General features: G+C 31.5%; 1 protein-coding gene across 2 annotated transcripts in view; it reads right to left on the reverse strand.

Annotated features, from left to right (window-relative positions):
• The window catches only part of LOC106465968 (fizzy-related protein homolog), a 21418-nt gene extending 4606 nt beyond the window's left edge, over positions 1–16812 (reverse strand). Inside the window, exons 1-12 of one of the 2 annotated variants that reach the window (XM_013926215.2) lie at positions 16716–16812; positions 15320–15405; positions 14283–14376; positions 13835–13954; positions 13243–13371; positions 12760–12816; positions 10508–10609; positions 8083–8304; positions 6333–6557; positions 3821–4117; positions 3370–3474; positions 1433–1525 (exon numbers count right to left, since the gene is read on the reverse strand). In XM_013926215.2, coding sequence (XP_013781669.1) covers positions 1433–1525; positions 3370–3474; positions 3821–4117; positions 6333–6557; positions 8083–8304; positions 10508–10609; positions 12760–12816; positions 13243–13371; positions 13835–13954; positions 14283–14360 — 1428 coding nt within the window. In that variant the 5' untranslated portion in view covers positions 14361–14376; positions 15320–15405; positions 16716–16812. Of the gene's footprint in view, positions 1–1432; positions 1526–3369; positions 3475–3820; positions 4118–6332; positions 6558–8082; positions 8305–10507; positions 10610–12759; positions 12817–13242; positions 13372–13834; positions 13955–14282; positions 14377–15319; positions 15406–16609; positions 16629–16715 lie in introns of those variants that run through there. The other variant, XM_022393931.1, reaches the window with a different exon arrangement.
• Between the last annotated feature and the right edge of the window lie 1509 nt (positions 16813–18321).

Genomic DNA, 18321 nt, shown 5'->3' on the forward strand with positions numbered 1-18321 from the left:
ATTCGTTTATCCTAAATAGCTCTAAGTTCGTAACATTATACATCTATTCATAATTAAATTTTATTGTTTTATTGGCCTTTGAACTGTGTCTAATTACTATTGCCATTATAAGTTGTAAATCAGTAGGGGAACATGCAGCTCACGTTACGCCATCAAATTACAGTACCCACAAGCTGCTCGCATGCATGCCTCGTGAATCATTTTAATTATATTACTATTGTTAGTTATTTTACCTAGTTTTAAGTAACTTAAAAAGATCCATATTTTTATACTGTAGTCACTTTTATAATCATACGTAAAGAATAAACATGAAAAACAATAAATAAAATACTTAATCTATTTTTTCTTGCAGTCGGGTTACAAAGAGTTAACATTCAGAACATAAAGGTATACAATACATCATTTGATAAATGAAAACATCGACTTTCTATTACTTAATGGTAATATATAATGAAATGTAAGAGAGAACTATCAACAAATTGCGAAAGAGAGGATGTGAAAGGTGGGTGTGGCAGGAGAGGTCTGATTTTCTATTCAATAGCTCTGTAACCAAACAAAATTGAATGCAATAAAAATTATGGTTTGTTTCAGCAATAACGATTTTATAGAGTATTTTACATTTAATTTCATACTTTTTCGAAGGGTGGTGGATATAATAGGGATGATGACACGCTAAGAAAAAATGTGTCACACTAGTGGAAATTCAGGATTTTTTTAAATATTGCCTTGTAGAATTAAGAACTTAAAACTTGTATACTATTAAAATATGGATTATTAGCTAAGATTTTATGCTATTCTAATTGGTATAATATAAACAAAAAGTAGTTTAATAAAATTTTAAACATAAGACATTAAACCTTGTGTCATGCGCAGTAAAGGATACCCGGGGCAATAGGGTTAAAATAATGTTATGTGACACTGTAAATCATCTCAACAATATGCATAAAAACATATCAAGAAACTGAATACAATAGAGAGTTGGATTTGTATCTTTTACCATAGGCAATGTTTGCACAATGGAGAGCTTGTAAAAGCTTTATCAAATCTTGTACTGATAATGATTGCTAGAAGTTAATGTCAATAAAACAACCCAATGGCCCAATTAGCAGTACAATTAACCAATCATCAGTTTTGTCTCTTTCAGTAAATCAAATATTTGTTTTATTCCAATTCCCAACATTTCTTATATCTTTAATTTTACCAACAACAAATCACTACACCTGCCCTTCTGCATACTAGGTCCACATATCTGCAATTATTACAAATATCAAGTAATCCTAAACTTTTTCATCCTTGGAATACTTCATTATCAAATATATGAATTATTAAAACAAAAGCAAATAAATAAATGAAAATGTCTAATATACACAACACTAAACTTGAGTGATTTTCAACTGTTTTTCTCACATGGAAAGAAAAGCTAAACACATACCTTTTGGGACCTGGCCTTGCTGAACACATTCCAAAATCTCAGTGTTTCATCTCCAGCACCAGTGACAATAGATTCACCATCAGGTGACATTGCCTGTGAGATAATATGATATTTAACATAATCCTTTAAAGCTTGCATAGTGAACTGGAGAGCAGTACTCATGTCAAATAAAAAAAAACAACTAAAATAATTTTATTTATGTGTGTTATTTTTCTATGCCAGATTTGAATAACACCACACCTACTACCATTGGTACATAAGAGGTTTTGAATATAACAATGTATTTAATTGTAGCATTATTTTTCATCAAGAATAGAGATTTGTATTACACACACTAATGCTTAAATAACATATAACTGCATATCAAATAAAACATGTACAGCAGTGTTATTTCAAATTATATTCATAATAGTATTATATGAGCAAGATAATAGTAATAAAACTGTGGTAGAAATAATACAGTGATGGCAGACCTATACACAGTTTTACAGTGAGTGTAGAAAGAAGATCTAAAAAAAATGGCAAGAGATACTGGTATTTTTAATAGTAATGCATTATAAAGAAAAGGCTTTAACGGCCATTTATTTGTTGGTCTTAACTCTTCAACCAAAAGTACTTCCTTCGTTTCCTGTCCACAAACTTTAATAATATAAATTCTTAAAAACACAGCATTCATGTTACCATTTGCATTGTAAACATCATCATATTTTTTTGGTCATATTCTCAGCAGGATCACTTGTTAATTCTACTAAATCTGACATCAACAAAGTGTTCATTTATACATAAATAGAGGTCTTGATGTTTCTCCTATATACCTTCCAGAACATAAGTTATATGTAAATAGAACTACATGCTTGACATTTTTCAAGAATTATACTTACAAACAGAACAATTGCCAATTTCAGTATGCAAAAATTGGTATAAATTAAAATATTCCTCTGTATGTTCTGCATAAACTACATTAATTTTCTCTGAAATTGAACAGACACACCGACTGTTTCAAATATTATAGTCAGACAACTAAACACAATGCAGTATTAGTTACTGTATAATTTTTTGTATTTATGGCAAAGCTATTAAGGCTAGAGACCAGAGGGAAGACAACTGCTAATCAGCAGCACCCTACCACTCATGTTAAGGCATTGCCTGTCAGTTTTATAATGCACTCACACCTTAATGTGTGAGGAACATTTTGTGGTATGTGGATATGAGCCAGGCTTACCAGCTAGAAAATTCAGAGCTCTGCTATAAGATCACCTCGCACCCTATTAACAGCTGCAAATAAACGTATACAAGACATCATATCTGCTTATTAATCAGGCTAGCATAAATTATACAATGTACTAAAACACCCTAATGTAATTCACAAAATAAAACTTGAATTTCAATTTAAAAGGAAATGAAAAACTACATCAATAAATTATGCAATATAAAATTCTATTTCAAAATCTTCAATCTCCATAGAAAAAAAAAAACAAAGAGAAATTATAACTGTAGAGAGGAATTTGAGATTTTATCAGAAAAAATAAGTATGGGATTAATTTTTCAGTCAAAGAAGAGTACAACTGGCAAAAACAAACAAAAGGGAATCTTCAATAGCCATGGCCCTTCAAATTCTTTTAGGCAGAATTAGAGTAAATTAATCTATGAGACCTTTTTTTAACTATTTATTAGCTATATTTTTGTATGCCAGCAATACCAAGGGTGGGGTTCGTACACCCAATTCAATTTTATTACTCATCAGGATCTCTCCCAGCCTACCCTCAAATTGAAAATCTTTTAAGCAGAATTAGAATAAATTAAACTATGAGACCTTGGGAATGGTCAAACACATCAATTGAGTCAAAAACTGTAATTAGATCTCAAATCAGTCAAGAGATGACGGAGCTATGCCACAGCTAAAAATATATGGACAGTAAAATGATATCTCTACTCACCAAGTATAATACCCTGTAAGAGTGTCCTGTTAATTTAGCTACTTGAGTTAATGAAGGGTATTTCCACACAAGAATCTGGTTCTGTGAATATCCATGGGTACTCACCTATTAAACAAAGTTGATAATCAATTTCATTTCAATTCTTCCTCTCACCTACCAACATCCAAGTATGCTATTAACATGTCAAGTTAAATAGTGAGTTATGCCTAGGGATACATTTAAGCAATCACATTAATGGATAAGTTTTGTAAGTTATGAAATTACAATTGAAAAAAAAATACTACTCATATGCATTTTTGAAAACAAATACTAACTAAAGAAAATTAAATTCCGGACTGATTATCTTTATTCTGTCAGAAAAAAAAAAAAGAACTTAATATTTGACATATTTACACTAAAATGGACAATAAAACAGTTATTATATAATAATGGCATAAAGTACAAGACTCACTAATTCTGATGCATGCTTAGACCATGCTAAGTTGCACACTTGTGACCCTGTGTCCACACACTGCATTGGCTGAGCAGTTAAGGTGTTCCAGAACCTTATACGCCGATCAGCTGTGCCTCCACCACTGGCAAGGAGCCCATGGTGATGTGATGACCACGCTATAGCCTTTACAGCAGCAAGGTGTTCAGTATAAGTCTGAACAGGCACTACACTATTAAGACTCCACACAAATAACTTATTGTCATTTCCACCTGAGGCTAAATGTTGGTTGTCTGGCGACCACTTTAATCCACAAACCTAGCATTAAAGAAATAGATATCAATGTGATTTTGCTATTAGTTACAGGAAACAAAACAAGCATGTGTGTGTGTGTCTATATAGACACACACACATGCTTGTGTTTCATCTGTGCATTTCCACAATCAATTCTAATATTGTTAATTTTATTATTATATAACACTATACATTACATGTAGTGTGTGTGTGTATATATATATATATATATATATATATACATACACATACATAGACACACACACACAACAGGATTTTCAAAAATATTTGCAAGTAGTACAGTACATTATTATAGAAAATGCAAAAGAAGAAATGTTGTACAGTGCATTGGTATTTTATATTTGCATTAAATAGAGCTGTAAATGTTATTTCTAGGCTTCCACAATTTTATTAATGTATCACTGTAAAGCCATCTTCCAAATGTCCTTTATTCCTCTAAACAATTCAGTCAAAATGTTTGGTTGTTCTTTGATCTTCTCAATTTCCATACAAGTTATTAAACCTAAATAGGTTTCATATACTGGGACACTGTATAGGCCAAACCATAGTTTTGTGTAAAAATCAGCCTTTTTCCTTCTGGGTACTGGTTCACAATTGCTGTATGCTTGGGATCACTGTCTTTCTGGAAGATGAATCCCTGCACAACAGGTTTGATTCTGAGAGAATGACGCAATGGATAAAAATCTGAAAGTATCATTCAACTGTAACAGTGTCATTAATATTGTGTAGATCTCCAATACTGTTGGCCGAGTAGCAGCTCGTACTAATAATGGTCCTTGAATGTACTTCACAATATATTTTGTGTGTTGAACACAACACTATTCTCCTTTCTGATATCAAACAATCACTGATTGTTGCCAAACAATTTGAATATGAATCCATTTATAAAGAGCATCCTCCTCCATCTTGACTCATCCCACTGTTTGAAATCTAATTCCCATTTCAGCCTTTTGGTTTATATAACTTTCCTAGCTGTGTTTCTTGAACAGCTACATATCCAATGAGGCCACTCTGTGCTAAAGGGTATTCACTGTTCTGGAGATAACATTCATACTTGTACTTTCAGTTAAGTCACTGACAAGACCTGTACTAGATTTTAATGTATCACATAAAGACCATGCCCACAGTTATCATTACTTTTGAAGAATCTTGGTTTTCTAAGTTGACTACTTCAATTATCAACAGTATTAGTTTCATGTACCTCCTTCAGTTTCCATATAGCCCCTACAGAAACACAAAACATGGTCTCTGCCTGTCCTTGGAATAGCCTTCACCAGACAAAATTTTGATTTTTACATGTTTGTTTTTGTGGTATTTCTTTCCTGGGAGCCATGAGTGCATTCATCACATTAATGCTGGGACAAGTACAACTGGAGAAGTACTGTAAAAGTTGGATGGCAGTCAAAGTGTAAACATTTAAGTATTTAAAAGAAAAACAGTCTAATTAAAAACTGTACAAATTGGGTTCCATGCCATTTTCCTAATGAACACAATATGATTTGCTTTACATACTAGTTAAATTATTAGGAAAACAAAACAAACCGAGTTAATCATATTCTTCAAAAAGGAATGAAATAAACATAAAGTAAGCATATATATAACTGTATGTTATGTTAGTGACAAAATAACCAATTATATTAAAACAAATCATTTAGTTAAGGTGCAGAGTATGTTATAAGAAAAAAACAACCTAAAACAAATATTCAAGCAAAATTACTTATTTTCTACATAAAATAAATTATAAGCCCAAGAAGTAATTAGTGGAATTAACAGCAATGCTTTTCATATTTTTGTTGAAAGTTTTTGGGCCTACAAACAATTCGGTGCATAAATACCTTAAAAAATGTGTTTAAAAAGGTGATGAAGACAATAGGGATTTCCGTCAGTTATCCTATGGTTAACATTAAAGGTTTCACATACTTAACTTTTATGCCTCTTGTGCCAATGTTATATGCCATCCTAAGAGCTGCAGTCAACTCAAATACACTTAACTTTGTCTCCATAGTTAATGATATTTTTAATATATCTGTAAAGTTAGCTTATCACATGCACACCTTCAAACATATTATTACACACTTTCCTTAGTGTGGCTCATGAAACACCAAATTTCCTAATTACTACACAAATTGATTAGAACTTTAAATGAACAAACCTCATTAATCTAAAATATAAAATTCTAAATTCTTAACAAAGAGTTAGAATGACAGATATAACTTGCCTCCTGCCTATGACCTGCTAGTTTCCTGTCAGGCACAGTACATGGTGTTCGCACATCCCTCTGCAAAATCAATCGATCTCGACTTCCAGATGAAAGAATGTCTCCATTCCAGGCTAATGCTCCCACTCGAGCAGAGTGTCCCTCAAGTACTGATATTCTTTTGTTAGCTGTTACATCCCACACCTGAACATAGCCTTTATGTGTACCTACAGCCACCAAGTGGCCCTATAATGCAAATGCTAATAATGTAGTCAAACATATATTTAGAAAAGAAAAAAATATTATTGCTTTAATTACATTGCATAGCTATTCTCCCTAAAATGTTTATTAATGCAATTGAATCTTACAATCAATAAATATGCAGTAACAGGATAAAAAAAAATATTTAATTGCATAAATATCAAACTAACAGAAATGGAAGTAAATGTGTAAATATTCACAAATTGAAGCACAATTTTTTTACCCTTCAACTGAGAGTCAATTGTACACAAATTAGTGGCTCTTTTGGTCATCAGATTCTGGCAAATGATAAAAAAGCAATATAACTGCCTTTCAATGACAAATTAGTGCTTTCAAACAATACAACTTTTGAGCTTATTAATTCATCTCTTGCAGAGAAATCTTCATTTTAAAATTAATTTTCCCCCTTTGTGTTAAAATTTGGTAATGTCCATTGTTTTTTTTGTAAAGTAATCCTATAGAAGACCTGCTTTCAGTGCTAACCTAGTCAATATAACTGGGAAAATGTCTGAAAAGATATGTTTACCCTGATCTATGTTGCAGGTACAACATTGAAAGATATGACATTTACATGAAATACAAACATTGTGGATATGGTTACGACAGAGTTCTTGTTGAAATTAAAGCAATCAGAAATAGAGGTTAGGTCACCCAAATCTATTAGAATCCAATCAAATAAGGACAAGAAATCTATGAAACAGAAAGAATGGCAAGAGTAAGGTACTTTTTTTCTCATTGTAACCCTTTTCACTGTCTTAGATCATCCAGTGGTTGACACACTTAGATATGATTGATCAGATCTTAACCAACAAGTCATAAGAAATAGTTGAAGAATGCTTAATGCTCTTTCTACTGTGTGTGTGCACTGTCCTGAATGTTATGAATATGTTGAAAACCATTCTTACAGTGTAAATTAAGGTCAAAATGGAATGGCCCTAAGCAAAAGTACTCTGATTTGGGGAGATTTTTCATCCTTTTAAGATTTTCATTGCATTTTTTGAAACAAAAGACCAAATCCTAAACTTATGCAAAGTTTATATGAAGAATTGATCTAGGAGATTTTCTCTTTTCTTAAGTTTTCATCAAAACATGGCAATATCTATACATTGACTGCTAATTTTAGGGTTACAAAGATAAATACAAAAACAACAAAAAATTAACAAAGTTCAAAAATATGAGCCCACAAACAACAAGTCCTATCAGAACAAAATTTACATTACTACAAAAAAGCCTTTGGGTAGGGGTGGGCAGCACTATTAGTTTCAGTGTTCTGTTTCCCTATGAGTGGTCTTTTTTTAAATATATATTACACGAGACTAAGCAAACTTTTAATATCCATTTTGATCTTTCTACCCAACCAATTTACTAAAAAAAGAATAGCTTCTTAGTCACGTTTATAAAATATTAAATACTATAATATTGATATAAACAAACTACTATGATAACAACACAAGCACAACATTGAGAAGTTTCAAATACTGGTACAATCATTCCCCTTGAAGATACTCACCCTTTCTGCCCAGGAAACCGATGTTACAGAGTCTCCATCTGCAGACAAGTCACACAGCCTTGTAACCTGAGATGTACATGCACTCCACAGGTAAACACATGTTCCTAATCCTACACTCAGAATGTTTGATGAAGACCAATCAACTAGGTTTAAGTAAAAGTCATCCTGTAGCTCAGGAGCATCAAGGACTTTAAAGGGAATTTTGGAAATCTTTCTGGCTGCCTATTAAACAATGAAAGGAAAATGTTAGTTCTAGTCTATAATAAAAACCTATGAATTATACATAACTTTCTCTCAGCTTTTTTTATTACAAAAGTTAACATTTTCTTAAATCGAAAATGTATTTCCAATAATACTCACCTATTCTCACACTACACCTATTACTCGACTGCTAAGGTTTCTTCCTTTGCTCATCTAAGCATTGGTCTGATTTTTACTCAGTTGCTTTAGTCTTATATTCCCCACTTAATTGCCCTTAGCGATGTATGCGAGCCAGCAGCAACAAAAATTAAATCTTAAGGGAAAGGTAATACATGGTACATGAAGCTAAGGTCTCAAATGGATGTAGAGAAAGAGCATGAAACACCACCTAAAAATACCAGTTACATAACTGAAATGGTTGTTTGGGATGAAGAGCCCAAAACAACTCGAGGAGGCTGGAGAGCAATGTGGATTCAAATAATTAATGGCTTGAGTAGTTAAACGTAGTTGATAAGGCTACCATATATAAGGCGATTGTGGAAGATTCAAAACCCTTTTCAAAGAGCCAGGTCAAAAGATGAGTTATTGTTGGGACTTCTGGACAAAGTAGATTCAACCTCCTCTCCATACACCATTGTCCATTCCCATTGGTAAACATGCATTGTGGGACTATACAAAGACTGAGACGGATACATGGCAATCTTAGAAGTTAAACCCCGGTGCCATGAGAAGGACCACATAACCTCCATGTCTGAAGCTGGAACTTCAGGATGGCTGGATGTACGATGTAAGATCTTGACTGCCTCAACAGAGATAGGCAAAGATAAAGTGGAAGAGGTGGCACTCCTGAAGGTATCACAGAAGTGGAAACCAGGGTTTAGTCGCCAATCCAGTGCTATCAACAGGCCTCGATAAGGGGTTGGAACAAGCAAATCCAATGAAAAACCCCACAATGCAACATCCATTCTGTTGGGAGAATAAGTATGGATTGAGACAATTGATGCCACCAGGTTGACTACAGACTCCATTCCAGAACCCCAAATTTCTAGGAGCAGGTTTATTCTTTGAGAGTTGGAATATGTATCCACCTGGAGGTAGTAGGCTAAATCATGTAGTTCTGACAAACATGGGGGATAAAGCAGTAAATCTCTCTGCATGAACTGCAATATCAGTGGATGGAGGGAGAACTAAGTATTCGCTCTCAGACCTTTCAGCCATCAAGGAAGGAACAGGCTTAAAAGCAACCCAGGAAAAGACCCAAACACCACTTGATGGACCAACTGAAGCAAAAAAGCCGGAAGTGGTTGATCCCAATGTGGCCTCCTGAGAAGCTGACAGAATAATAGAAGGCACAGGAAAAAGCAAATCTCAATTCTCTCCAGAATGTCTAGGATCGCCCTCAAATGCATCCTCAGAGAAACACCCCCCGGAACAAATAAACGATTTCATCTCACTACAAAGGTGTTGGACAGTCTCAACCAAGAGTGACTCCCTCCCTCGAATGTTAAGCAACACTAGGTATCAGATGTGGGATAGTAGAGACCTGATTTGCCTCCATGCTGGAAACAATAATCCGGGAATTCATGCCGTATACTAGCGTGCCAAACAAAAAAAAACTAATTGTTTTTAAAGAAAATCAACTGGGTAACACGAAGAATGCTCAAAATATCTCCAACAGTCGTAGTACAGAGAAAACCTGTTAATGAACACTTTTTAGAAAAAAGTGATAATATTATCAAAAGAAAGTGCTTATATACAGTACCAAGATAGAGAGTACATTGACATAGGTGGAGTGTCATGAGACAGATATTGCCAAGGGCAATTAAGTGAGGAATAAAAGACTGGGGTAAGCGAGTAAAAATCAGACCACTGCTTAGATGGGCAAAGGAAAAATCCCTAGTAGTTGCGTAATAGCTGTAGTGTGAGTGGAGGTAAGTATGTTTTGGAATTCGCTATTCTCCTTATTGATAACCATCTGTTGCTTGATGAATGTATCAAATTCCCTAACAGTACAACAAGATCTAATATCATATGACATTTGCATTCAATATTACATGGATTTGACTGGATTCATGTAAAATTGTATGCTTGTCTCATGCATTTATTGCACATTAACAATATCACTCTTCTTACTTGTGTCAGTACCAATGAAGAATGCTGACAAATAAGAAAAAAGGAAGGTTTTGCAAATGGACAGAAAAATATATCAAGAAAATTTAATAACCTTTCTTGGAGATCTTAACAACTTTTGACTTTTGCTACTGACTGGAGATATAGAGTATGGTGAGGAAGGCTCATCCAGGGAGTTACCTCGCCTAATCCGAAACTGTTGAAGAGAATGTATAAAACATTCAGATTATTATCAGAATTAGAACTTGATTTGAAAATAATATTCTATCAACTATAACAATCAATTTTGATAATATACAAAATTCAAAACTTTACTTTATTAGTCACTTATCAACTAACACAATGAGAGTTGCATTTCAGATAATGAGATAATAAATTATCTTTTTTACTTAGTTTCTAAAAGGTATTCTATTTTGTATTAACTCTTTCCATACAAGCATCATTTTCTGTGTGTCATGAGGTTTTACTAAGATATATTCAAAATTTATCTAAATTACTTTATTGTCAGGATATTCAAATAAACTTGGCGTCAAAATGTAGTTAATAATCCATATTTTAATATCATATAAGTTTTAAGTTCTTAATTTTATAAGGTCATATAAAAAAAATCCTCAATTTCCCCTAGTACGAGAAATGTGACATTCATTATCTAGGTCTTCCCTTTTCTCTAATTTATTTACCACCCCTCTAAGGTACATTCATGAGCAGCTCATGAGTAGTGCCTTACTTAATTCAATAAGGTAATGTGAGCTACATGTTCGTGACCTCAAATTGACCTTTACAGCTTCCATACAATAACATTTAATATGTGTTGTGTAACTTCATAAACTTTCAGTAAACATTAGAAATCTTTTTTTGACAAAGTATCAGAATTTTTAATAAAGTATTTTTACAAAAATTTCTCTGTGAATATACTGAGTCAAAGTGTTGACTACTCCAAGTGAAAAGTGATTTTCATGTCAAGATTAAAAATACTTTTCTTCATCAGATTTCACTTGCGTAATCTGTAAAACCTCCTACACAAATTTCAAACTTTTTTTTTTCAGCAAAAATGTTATTTTCTCTATCCTAACTCTATATGTGGTCACCCAATTTGTCTGACCTCATAACCACCAGAAAAAAGAAACAAACCTAAATTACCTTTTTATTTCTAAAATGGCTTCAAATGGTAACAGGAAAGTACATTTATTTAACCTATATAGCTTGAAGCACCAAACATTGTACATCTGTTTATACTTAAATTTTATTGTGGTACTGCCATTTGAAACACGTCTAACTTAAAACCCTACAACATATGTTGTAAATCACTCAAACTTGTAGCTCACCTGACCATATCAAATTACAGAATGCAGAAGCTACTCACAAGCATATATCAATGAAAATTTTTATTATTCTTTATCTTACCATATGTAACCTAGTAAGTTTCTAATTTTTACATTTTATAGTGATAAATAACAAATACACACGAAAAAACAAGAAATATAGTACTTACCTGGGTCTTCTTTTTTTTTGCTGTTGACTGTTGATGAAATTTAACCCTACATTTTTATACTAATGGTACTAATACACTAAATAATTTTTTATTGAATTAGATAATGCACCTAAAACATAGAATAATAACAAGTAAAAAGCAGACAATGTCCTATAACTATCATAATTTTTCTGACTTTCTAACTATATGATAAAAGCCATTAAAAATTCAGCTAAACTAGTCAATGTGTTTCTCATGAGAATAAAGTTTGAGCTGAAAGCAAAGTAAACAATTCTCTGTACAGAAAACAACAAAGTATAATATGTCATTTGATAGATTAAAACTTTGGCTTTCTATTGATTATAACTAATATAGTAATAAATGTCAGAGAAAACTATTGGCAATTTGTGAAAGAGAGAATGCGGCAGGTGGGCATGGCAAGTAGGTCTGGTTTTCTAGTTTATGTGTCCATAAACAAATATGGTAGAAAGCTATAAAAATTATGCTTTGCCTGAATAATAACAATATTATAAGGGATAATTTACACTAAATTCCATACTTCTTGGAGGGATGGTAAATTAGAGAAGACCTAGAGAGCAAATGTCACAATTCTCATACTAAGGGACATTGAGGATGTTTTTAAACATTTCATTATAGAATTAAAACTTGCATAATATTAAAATTTGGATTATTAACTACATTTTGATGCCAAGTTTATTCATATACTATGATAATAAAGTAGTTTAATTAAATTTTGAATGTAGCTCTCTAAAAAGTCGTAACATGAAGACTTTGACCTGCCTGTAGTGAGAGGGTTAAATTAATAACACTACATAAATATCACTGACTTATCTCATTAGAACTTTAAAACAAACCTGAAAAAGGTTTTTTCTATCAACTGGGGAGAAAGCTTTCCTTTCTTCTGTTTGTTCCTATTACAAGTATCAAAAATAAGTGCATCAGATTTATCAAATGTTCATTGTAATTTGAAAATTACTTCACCACACATACACAAAAAATATACAACATTCACAATAGGCCTATGTTAAAATTTCAGAAGTCTAGTGGTCATAATGACTTTCATGCATAAGTTTCTTTTATTTCTATAAAGATTTTTTTAAACAACTTGCTTTACTGTTCTTTCATTCCAATGTTATCTTTTACATCAAACATTCTATATAAATTAGTAGATATATAGCATTTTTTGTAATTATCTGGACATAACATTTATGTTTTGACTTATATTTCATGAAGTCCTCTTGGAGTTACATTTCAAATCCATATTTTTCTAGGTGCTGTATACTTTGCTTAAAAATTTCACAATTATATTTATAATAGTAATATATTTATTCATTAACCTTGATATCTTCTATGGCAGCTCCTAGTAATTCATTCTTCAACAAACAGTTATATGCTATACCATCTTTGTTTGATTCTGCTGTAGCATCTTTAGCTTTCTTGGTCTGTCCTGGTGACTTGCTACTATCCTAGAATGTATCATTAAAAACAGCATTTTATTTTTCTCTATCAAGTATTGTATATGTCAGCCAAAAGAACCTAACACACAATATAATCAATTACATACAAAATAAAACAGTTCATATATATGACACTACACAATAACATTTTAAACTATAAACAAACCATAATACCATTTAATCATTCTTTTGTTCAATGTTAAATTTTAACCTTTGTACAAGGTTAAAGCTAAGTATAAATAAAATTTTATATCATGGTAATAAACCAGCTTCATTACATTGAAAATACAAAATAAATATACCTTCAAACTGAATTCTCCAACATTTTCAAATATTTGTACAGTAAAATTTTAAAAAATACTTAATTAATATATTGTAATACAGAATGTCTAATCTAGCAAAAGTCTGGCTTCTAAAATATTTTAAAAAAGTATAACTACAAACAAGCAAATAAACTGCTTAAAGTAAAAACCTGTATCACTGAAAAACTGGTATTCCAATTTGCTCCTGCCCTAGATGGAATGAAGCGATCACCATAACTGTCTTTTGAAGGTGAAATGATTGAAGTAAGAGAGTTCCGATGTGAAATTGGCTGAAAAAAAATTATGACGTACAAATGAACTTACCAGCAACACATACAATTATGTTTTATTACCAAGAATATACTTTAATGCCATACTCAAAACAACACTGAATTATATTTCTATTAAACAATTTAACACTATAACCTCTGAACACTTCATTAATACAAAGCTTTAGTCACCCACATTCTTTCAAAACAAACCAAAAATAATGAACTAAAATTACTGAAGTGGGCAGGCATAATACCACAATATTAATTATACATTAAATTCCAATACCTTTCCTTATTTTTTCTTGTAAGCTAGCATTTACACAAAAAAATTAAATTACAAACTTACTGAATTTACAGGTGAGAGAATGCTACTTTGCCCATTCTGTTGTCTTAATAAGCGTCTCTCATATCCTTGATCCAGCATTTGTAATCTTTATTCCCTAAGTAAAGAAATTTATACATTTTGACCTTGATTGATCATTGATTATTAATAACATTTTTTCTCAGCAGCTTTCTATAAATGGTAATATGATAAAATGTCAGCCTTATAAAAAAAAATTTTTAGGTAATTTTGAGAACTTATTGAAACATGCAAAACTGAAAAGAAATGGTATTATAGTAATTGTACAGTTATCACAGCTATCTCAATTAATTGTAATTACCAGTGTAATCAAATTTTCACATTAACTATTATCATTTTAATATGTAAATACTTTTTTCTACATAAAAGGTAGCATTTGGACTTAAACTAATGATTTTCTTCACCCTTGATACAAAAAACGGGTGAAGAACAAATTTATTCTGAAACCAAAACTGCTTATACAATGGCCACTAAACTCAACACTATTACTACCAGATATACTGAAACAATTTAAAACTAGCAACTTACACTAATATAAAGTAAAAAAGGTGGGTGATGAAACAGAAGACAGAGTGAAAATATTCAAGAATTTCCTTCAAGAATTTTGCTGTACAAGCACAATGACATAAAACTAAAAAAGCTGCATTAAGCAATGTTATAATTTTATATAGTTTCAATGAAATGAAAAGTACAATACTGTGTAAAAGAATATTATCTATAAACTAACAGGAATTTATTATGTTAATTTTAACACAAAATAACAACCTTGTTAATTTTTTGTTCAAAATTATAATTATAATATTAATAGTTCAGACTGAATAACTTACAAATTTATTGATTCGTAAAGTTACTGTTTGGTTTATAGTAAGAAACTGGTAATTGCTATTAAGATTTTTTTTTAAATTATGAAATTAACTGATCTGGAGAAATGATTTTTTACATTTATGGCATCATCAATAACAACAATAGAAAAACTCACCTGATTTAATAATAAAATATAATCACAGGTAAAAAAATCTTACCACAGTTTAGTCTTTATAAGATCTAGTTGGTTCTGATCATCAACTACAAGAATACATTCCTGCTTAAATGTGTAACATGTATCCATCTAGAAAGAATATCAGTACATTGATATGCATTTAAGTAGTCTTGTTTTATGTCTTCTTGCTCTTCAGTACATTTAAGCCACATATATATAAACTGCCTCAATGCATTATCAGAAAACTAACATAATATACAACACATTATTCATTGTTTTAAATTCTTTCTTTTCTTAGCAATAAACTTGCTATGCGAGTTCCTATTACAATTACAAGGTCATATGCTCATACCTTTAAACATTCTGGCATTTTTCTTGTTTTTTGGCCAAACCAATTGTACAAAAATACCATGGTTATAATGTATATTCTTACAATATCAAGTTATGCTATGGATATCCTAAGATTTGTTACATATTTACTATCATAAGTTACAACAAAATATAACTCATGAGTATTTTATCTTTGGTTATAAATAGCAATTATACTTATAATTATTATTTGTTTACTCATCATCATATGCACCTAATGAAACATTATATTATGATTTACAGTACCATTCCATTTTATTAAAAAATTACAGAGAATTAAAAATATTTGACTAAAAGTAACAATTAGTGAAAAACAATAATATATGAATAAAATATATAAAAAATATATGCATATCCTGTGGATTAAGTACAGTTTTTTAAACTTTCAAGTTTCTATGTAGGATATATAATCTATACTGAAACTTTTCAAATTCATGGTTGACGATTTTATTTTTATGAATAGACATTAATACAGTAGTAATAGTAATACTGATAGACCTTACCTTACTTGTTACCCAAGTCTTAACTTAGGTAACGAGTTAGGTAAGGTCCATTACATTTCAGTCTTCGTTGTAACTTGAGAGGAAAGCCTATAGTAGAACATTAGGCTATACATAGTTTAACAGAAATTATAAAACGTTACAAAGATACATTACTTAAAGTTTAAACTTACTCAAGACTAAAGTTCTAATTAATTATTACTACGCTTATTTTCTTACTTAGCCCTATAACTTTTCATAACGTTAGTAGTAATGTAATCTAAAAATAAAGTATAAATTTATATAGTTAATTGTTATACCAATATATGTTAACAGTAACACTTATTAATAATAACATTCATGATTAAGATTAACATTAACACTGTAAGTTGTAACACTAACACTCACTGACTCAGTGTTGACAATAACATATGGCCTACACACAAATGTTCAATAGTTGTCAAATCCATAACTATAATACATACTTAGCTATTTCAATGCAATCTTTGATTAACAAATTGAAAATAATGTTTAACGAACATATGAGGTTTAAAAAAGTTAAACAGGTAACATACAAAATATAAAACTCACCAACAGTAAGAACTGTGATAAGGTAATTTTTGTTTGAGAGTTTATTGCGAGATTTTACGAGACTTAGCTATTCGCGTCACCAGACGGCATTTCATTTGTAAATGAAAATTTGTAGGTGCCTGATTTTACAATGGAATAATAAATAAATGAAAATTATAAGTTGCTGTTATGTTATGTGAGAAAATTACACACCGAGGTTAGTGAAATACGCTAATGAATGTTACCTTTTTCAATTAGAAAGACTAGTGTTTAGTACCTTATTTGGGTGGACATTGCCTAAATTTTAGTTTCATGAGCTAGGGATTATAAATTCCAAAGATTGCACCGTGATGCCGCTAAAAAAATGCTCTACACTTTCAGCTGTGAGTGTATTATAAGAGTGACAGTCAATCCCCGGATTTGTCAAAACTTGACAAATCCATTCTGATGGTGGATGTTTCTGACTGGCCGCCTTTCTTCTGGTCAATGGTTCAAAATTAGGGACAGCTAAATCTTCATGCTTCGCCAACAAATAATACTGTTGCGTCATCGAGTCACATGACTACTGTGACGCCACGTTCTAGAACTATCCTGTACTTTGGCGAATGCTCTAGTATTTACTGGATAGAGGGTAGACCGGTATATATAAGATGGGACAACGAGACGCGAAAAAAAATGTGTGTATAGACAGTGTGTAATTGATCTGCAGTCAGAAGTATTATTGACGTTCTTTGATATAGCGTTTGTTTTAGCGCGATTGTTGAAGTTGAGTGTATCGGTAAAGGTTATATTCGGAAAGAATAAACCAGTTTTATTAAGAAAGGACTTGTGTCGATTAAGTTTCGTCGGAAAGAAGTTACGGAAAATCAATTAACAAACGGAGACGTAACAATAGCATGAGACAAGCGGGAAGCAACAGACAGATAATAGCAAAATAGAATAAAGTTAGTGTGAAGTTAACTACTGTAGAAGTGATAGACCTAACGCTTAATATGTTAGAGTGAAACTAACAGTAGAAAATAAGATAAGAACAATAATTTTATTCCGTCAAAGCGTTGTTCTAAAGTAATTGAATAATCTTGAGTGCAGGAGCAGAAGATCTTCAAAAGAAAGAAGACCAAACGATTATGGTAACTCGTGCCACAATTGTAAGTGAATCACAGAGAATACTAGTGCGATAGAAATATAGAAGATAATTCGGCTTGTCAACTGAAATTCTAAAGTAACTGAACAGGCCTAAGTAAATATTTGACAACAAGAAGAGAACTACACATATTTATATGTCACGATATGAAAGACTGTTTGGTTTAGATATTAGTGATTAATTTATTTTTGTGAGTGAATATGATATGTCCATAATATCTATAGTGTTGAAGAAGTTATTGTACATACGTTAACTTGTTCTGAATATATATCTTATTTTGAAAACAAGTGAACTGCGTGCTGTTTATTCATCGTTGAATTTATCGCTAACAAGTCACAGACACCTCCTATAGATGAATCCTAAGGCCAACAACAACATAGTATATTGTTACGTCTCCGTTTGTTAATTGTTTTCCGTAACTTCGTTCCGACGAACCTTTAGCGACACAAGCCCTTCCTTAATAAAACTGGTTTATTCTTTCCG

The sequence above is a fragment of the Limulus polyphemus genome, unplaced genomic scaffold (assembly GCF_000517525.1).
Source record: "Limulus polyphemus unplaced genomic scaffold, Limulus_polyphemus-2.1.2 Scaffold2104, whole genome shotgun sequence".
Lineage (NCBI taxonomy): Eukaryota > Metazoa > Arthropoda > Merostomata > Xiphosura > Limulidae > Limulus > Limulus polyphemus.